This window comes from Suricata suricatta, chromosome 10 (assembly GCF_006229205.1).
Source record: "Suricata suricatta isolate VVHF042 chromosome 10, meerkat_22Aug2017_6uvM2_HiC, whole genome shotgun sequence".
NCBI lineage: Eukaryota > Metazoa > Chordata > Mammalia > Carnivora > Herpestidae > Suricata > Suricata suricatta.
The window spans coordinates 60,160,532-60,167,065 of NC_043709.1; the positions used below are offsets into that span (position 1 = coordinate 60,160,532).

The following is a 6,534-nucleotide window of genomic DNA, read 5'->3' on the forward strand; positions in this document are numbered from 1 at the left end:
ATTGTCTTTGCCAAAGCATGAGCTTCCACCAGCTACTGTTTGTAAGATAGTCAAATAAACGTGTATTATAAATACAATAATAGATGAGCTCCAAAATTTTCGTTCCCTGTATTTAGTACATGCACACCATATAAACAAACTAATTCACAGGATATATTTTTCATACATCGGGTAGGCATTCAATTTGTATATATAACAATGATGCATTTTCCATGTACTTTTATGTGGATGCATTAATATCTGGATGCATTTTCCATGCATGATTTTATATGTCCTATGGAGTGTATACGTCTATGTAGCTAAATAGATGCAGGACTGTGTATTCCCTGTGTATGGTAGATATAAGAGTATACTGTTTATGTAAATGAATCTTTACATGTGGTGTTTATCCATGCTTCGTATAACCTTTCCCCAGAAGCTTGCTTTCCCGTCCTAATAAAAGTGCCTCTGTATGTATATTTTCTAGAGAACTATATTTTCCATACCGCGTATGTACATATAATATAGATATCTGTGCATTTGAGACTGTTCCAATATCTTGGTGACGTTGGCGGTACCGCCAAGAATGCATTGTCTGAAACATCTTTCTCATGCCTCGCAAACGGCCCCTGCATCTTTCACAGGGAGCTCTCCTAGCAGGAACTATCGGCGAGTTCCATCCGCGCAGACCTGTCCTCGAAGGAGTTCTCCAGTCTGGGTCGCGGAAACTGACAAAGTGAAGGCTTGTCTCCTAGTCTCCAGGAAGTGGCTCTGGCTCAGAGAGGAGGGATCACCCACCGGCGGCCGGCTGGGTCACACTGGCTAAAGGTCCGGCTGTGTTTGGTCTCATCCAAGCCCAGTTCTCCGGCTCCTTTAGGAGGCACAGGCTTCAGGAATCTCCGCCGCTGGCGGTGAGAAGCCCAGCGGGAGGGCGGGCCGCAGCTGTGGGGACGCCGCGTGCCCATCAGAGGGAGGGCACTTGGCAGAGAGGCCTGGTTCCCACCGCCCGGCAGCACCTCAACTCGGGCTGTTCTTCCAGGTCTCCCGCAATCTCGAAGGGCGCCCCCAGGCCTAGGGTGCTCGAGGCTGGGCGGCCGAGTGGGGCGGGTCTCGGAGGCCTGCACTGCTCCCGCCAGCAGGGGTCATCCGGTCCTTTGCGGGGCCCCGGCGGCCCTCGGGCGCCGACCCGAGCTGCTGGCGCTGTTGGGCGGGGAGCTGCGCGGGGCAGCAGGGGCTGAGAGGCGTACCGGATCCCCTCTCCCCGGGACCCTGCAGCGGGCCGGAGCCGGGGCCCGGGCAGTCGGAGAAGTGGACCGACTTCTCAGAGCCCTCTCCAGCGGGCCGGGCCACTGGGAACTCCAGGCGCCCGCGTTATCCACCAGCGGCCGCCGCGCCTTTGTCTCGGAGCGTCCCCGGGAGCCGCGACTGCGAGCTCGGCGCCGGGCTGCAGCGGGGCGCGGCGTTTGGGTCGGCGGGCACGGGCAGCACGCTTCTCCACGGAAGCCCGCAACTCTGTCCCGACGGAGGCAGACTCCGGAAGGCAGCCGCGGGGCTCTAAGGCTCGGCGTCCGCGCGGCTGCAGGATCCGGCTCCTGCCGCCCACCTCGCTCCGAATTACAACGGACTCTTCGGCGCCTCCATGTGCCCGCCGCGTAGAGAGGGTTGGGGGCTCCGCGGTGCGTTTCCCGCGCGGGCCCGGGGCCCAAGAACTGCTCCTACACTCCTGGTAATGGCGGGGAGGATGGGCTGGGGCTCCCGCCTGTCCGGAACCCAAGGTCCCGGGGGTTTGCTTTGTCTGTAGATCGAGCTGGCGGTCCCTGCTCTGCTCTGGGTCTGAGCCATCGATCGCGTGCCGGTTTCCGGCTGCATTAGCATCCATGGGACCCGGGCTGCCGGGCCCATCTCCCGCCCGCTCGCTCGATAGCTGCCTTAAATACCCTAGCTGTTGTGTGTGCAGGTCAGAGTGGAGTAAAACTGGGTGGATAGCCAGGGCCAAATACACAGCTCATTTTGGATGGTATAAGTGTACAAATACACAGCAGCAGAATAATTTCCACCTGAATTATCCAGATAATTCTCTCCATTTCTTGCTCCTCAAGACTCAGTTAGTAACACGGAGTTCTTTGTCTTACAGTCCCTGGAGTAAATTGTAGTTTGAGGGCTTAGATAAGACAAATGGTTGCAAAATAGATGCAATCCTTGCCCAGATGCAGAGCTCAGCCTTGCCGGGAGTATTTGGGTTGCCACTCCCACCATTACATTCTATTTGGCAGAAAGACCCAAGGATTTGTTTCGCAACCATTGAGAGGGGGTTATAGTATCTTTCCATGTCTGGCAGTCTCCTGGTTTTTGAGTCTCAGGACCGGTGTGGACATCACCCAACAAAGTCCCTCCTCTCTCAGATCTGCAGTGTCTCTGCGACCATATCAAGGGGATAAATTAAAAGCCAGTTACTCCTAACTTCCTTAAATTCACTTCTTTCTTTTTAGACAGAAATGCTTTCACTGTTAACTGTCCCCTGTAAGGATGTGTCCTACGAACAGCTTAGTCTCGGCCTGCATTCACTGGGATTCAACCTTCCACCCCCACCTTAATTCAGACCCAAACACAGCCACCTAGTCCCTCTCCCAGCTCATGGCTGCCCAAAGCTATCTGGTCCCCAGCTTTGTACTCTGTTGGGGCCTTTGTATGAGTTGCCCCCAAAGCTTGGGATCTTCTTCCTGCCCAAACTCCTCAGCTGCACAAGACAAGCTGTGGGTTAGGGGCAAAAGGAGAATGGGATTCACTCTAAAGCTGTTAGCTTTTCTAGTTGCAGGACTAAGGAAGAGAGAGACAGAAAGATTTCAAGGCAGGAGGTGTGGCTTGGATGCTGGGCTCCGTGGGAGCTCCTGCTATTCCAAAGTAGGCCCAGAAGGGTGGAGAGGGAATTTGGAGGAGATTCCATGATTGGAGCCAGGCTGTGAGAAAGGGAAACTCAGGGACTAGAGGCACAAAGGTGGAGACAAAGGGAGGATGTCCCACCTAGAAGGAAGGGGTGAGGTGGAGATGCAGAGGGCCCATGGGCTCTGCTGGAACTCAGACTTTGGCTCTGACCTAGCCTCTGGCATGGCCCAGAGGGGATTGCTGGCTGGGAGAGATGGAGTCTCTCTCACCAGCTCCAAAGGGTCTTTAGTCCCCTGCCTACTCATTGTGCAGTGTTCAAAATGTGCTCTCAGAGTTAAGCCATGGGGTTAGACCCTGGAGTTTACGTGTCCTTCCACCAATCCCTGCTCCCATCCCAGGGCACTCCTTCCATCCCTGCTCCAACCTGCTAGAACCCCTACTCTATCTTCACTTCTGGGGATCCTGCAGCTGAGACTTCCTCTTTCTGGCCCTGAAAGTGGTTCCAGCCTCCTCTGGGCTGTCTACATTATTTTTATGGCACATGACTCCTTAGCTATCCCTCCCCTCCCCCCCAATCTACTATCCCCCAATTTTCTCTTTGCTAGTAATTGCTTGGGACTAGAGATGGCAGCTCATCAACAGATCGTGGTTGCTCGTATATTTTTTGTTGCCCCTGCACCGTTCTTCCTTTATTATTATACATTTATTATTTTTACTATTCACCAAAGCTAGGAGAAAATAAAGTGGGGGACAGTTAGGAGCCTGGGAATCCCATTCTTTTTAGGTGGAGAAGACCATGTAGGAGGACCCAGTCCAACATTTTTTCTCAAAAAAAATCACATCATCATTCAGTCATGTTTTAATTATTATTATTAATATTAATATGATGTAGCAACTCTGTACAAGGACTATATAAAGGGAAAACGTGCTAAAGACAGACGTTTGAGTAGGAGGTCACACTACAGAGAGCTGGGGAGGGCATCTACCCACAGAGACTAGACTAGATACTAGCAACGGACACAGAGAACAGGACACAGATTGACAGAGAAGCTCACAGAAGTCAAGTTTAAAGCGACAGAAAGAGAATATTGCATATCTTTGTACCCCCACCCCTTTTGGAGTGCTCTGGTCTCTCTTCTCTAGTAGGCTGTAGGAGTCAGACTGGAGTGGTGAAGCTTGAATCCAGCACCCCAGAGCCCACAAGGTCACAGGAGGGGGCTGAGTGAAGGGGTACGAGGGTGACCAGGCAAAGGGGAGAGTGTCTCACACTCAAGGCCAGCCCACAAGGGATTGTGCAGACACCAGGGATGGCGCTGATTTCTGCAAACTTGTATATGGGTGAAACAAGTTTATGTCAGTGAAGAAGTGTGTCAGGTGCCCAGTGGGCGACGAGGGCATGTGATTGTACGGCCACTCTGCAGGGCTGTATTTGGGGACATGAGGCTGCCTGCTTCCAATTACTGTCAGGGGAGTGGGGTGCGTCCAATGGGGGTGCTGGGCTCAGCTGTACCTGTGTCTGCCCATGCCCCTGCACAGTCTTGTCTGGGGACTTGACGCTGTGTGCTGGTGGGAGAGCGGGAGGTTCTGTGGATTGCCATTTGAGGGGGTGTTAGGGGAGACTCTTCCCAGGCAGGAAGAACTCCAAGCTGGCAGGCCAGTTCACAGTGTCCAGACTGAGCTTAACTCTCATCAGCTCCCTGTTTCTCACCTTCTTGTTCCTAGCAAGGGTGGGTGGGCAGAAGGGAGGTCCGAGAACTCTCACCAAGAGAGATAAAAACAGAGCGGAGGAAGGTGCCAAGTTTTTCCACGGCCTCTCTCTCTTAAACCAGCCTAGATCTAATGGGCTGGCACTGGGCCCTGAAGGGGGCTTTGAATAAAAGGCCCTCTGCAGAAGAAGCCACTCTTTGGCTTCTGACCAGTTCTGAGGATGTGTCCCTCCTTCTGCTCTGGTCCTTGTACTCTGCACCTCACCGGCCCCGGGGGAGGCGGAGAGGCAGAGGATCCCGAGACAAAGGGTGACGCTGGGGGGGGGCGTGTGGAGTGGGGGTGGGTAAAAGGGAGAAAGGAGTTGTGTGGGGGGCTGCAGCGCCCCCCTCCTTCATTGTCACCAGCCTGGGAAACCCGGGCTGAGCAGGGGCCTCTGCGGCCGGTAGCCCCTTTAGGGGCAGATTCTCCTCTTGCCTCGTAAATTATGCCGGTCCAGCCTCTGGCCGGCCGTGACCGTGAACGCCAGCGGGGAAGGGAGAATCAGCGGCGGTAGCCACGGTTGCCAGAAACTCTCCCGGCCAATCAATGCCGCGCTTCGCAGCCTCTTTCACAGCCTCTTGAGCTTCCTGGAGGGCCAGGTGGGGGTCCCTGGGGTGGGTACTAAGCCTGAGGCTGCGCGCCCCCTCAGCTCTCAATTCCGTGCCTGCGGCTTCCGGTCCGCAGCCGCCTAGGCGGCAGGAAGAGTGCCTGGCGGCACACCTGTGAGCGAATGGGCGGGCAGAGGCTCGGGGAGAGGGCTGGGGACCCGGAGACTTTTCAGGCAGCCTGCCCTAGAGGGAACTTAAAGGCTAACGGTCGCCTTGTCGGCAGCAGGGTCTGTCAAACGCCTGTGCCTCGGCCCCTTCGGCCTCCAGGCCTAGAGGACCAGACCCCGACTTTACTGGGTATTACTGATCACTCTGTTGTCCCAAACCGCACTTCCTCCTAGGTTTCCCCACTTCATTCTACCCTTCCATAGCTACGCTGACCCCTTCCAGTCTCCCCACCGATCCTTCACTCCTGCTCCCTCCTGTCTACCTCTCCTAACCCCAACCGTGGGGAGTTTGGGGAGCCTTGGTTCCACTGTCCCCACTTTTGCCTACTGCAGGTTGACTTCAGACGGAGGAAGAAAAGTAGTGGGAGGGGGGTGCCTGGATTACCTTTCCTCCAGATCCTCAACCCCAGGCCCAGTGCCCCAGTCCCACTGCAAACCAGTCCTTCCCCAGCATCTCTGCCTTTCCTGTCCCTATCCCCTGCCTGCAGCTGTGGGCTTCCTCTCTCCTCGGCTAGCTGGCGTCTTCCCTTCTCTCTGGAACCTGGCAGGGCCTGCTGGGGGTGTGTGGGAGGGAACCACAAACAAAACAGACAAGAGGATGTCCAGGGAGGGCCTGCCAGAGTTGCCTGGCGTTCTAAGCGGGGACTGTGTCCCAGGCAGCGCCCCACTCTTGCTCCCTGCCAGAGACAGGCTCAGTCCGGGGCTGGTGCCTGTGTCTTGCCCCCTAAAAGAAGGAGAGAGCTTGCTCCCTCAACAGAAGTCTTTTCTTTTTCATTCTCCGGTTCTGAAACCAGATCTTGACCTGCTGGTCACTAAGATTCAAGCGGTCTGAGAGTTCCCTCCGGCGCTGCCGTGTGATGAACTCGTTCACCAGAAACTCCCCCTCCAGCTCCGCCAGCTGCAACTTCGAATAGGGCTTGCGCTTCTTCCGGGAGCGGCTGTGGATCGGGTACCAGGGCGCGCCTGGGTGGAGATGAACCAGCAGCGTTGGCCAGAGGACCAAGAGGTGACAAGCCCAGTGTTCTCGCTCCTTCCCCAGCCCTTTTCACTTTGGCCTAACCGCCCAACCCTGGGCCCTTGCTCTCCCATCTCCTACCTATTAACTCTCCCACCTTCATCATCCTCTTTTTCCCCCTTTCACTCCTTGTGGC

At 55.2% G+C, this 6,534-nt stretch overlaps 1 protein-coding gene across 1 annotated transcript in view; it reads right to left on the minus strand.

The window, feature by feature from the left end:
* Window positions 1-6,107: 6,107 nt before the first annotated feature.
* The window catches only part of HOXC12 (homeobox C12), a 2,031-nt gene continuing 1,604 nt past the window's right edge, over window positions 6,108-6,534 (minus strand). Inside the window, exon 3 of the mRNA XM_029955288.1 lies at window positions 6,108-6,346. Coding sequence (XP_029811148.1) covers window positions 6,108-6,346 — 239 coding nt within the window. The remainder of the gene's footprint in view (window positions 6,347-6,534) is intronic.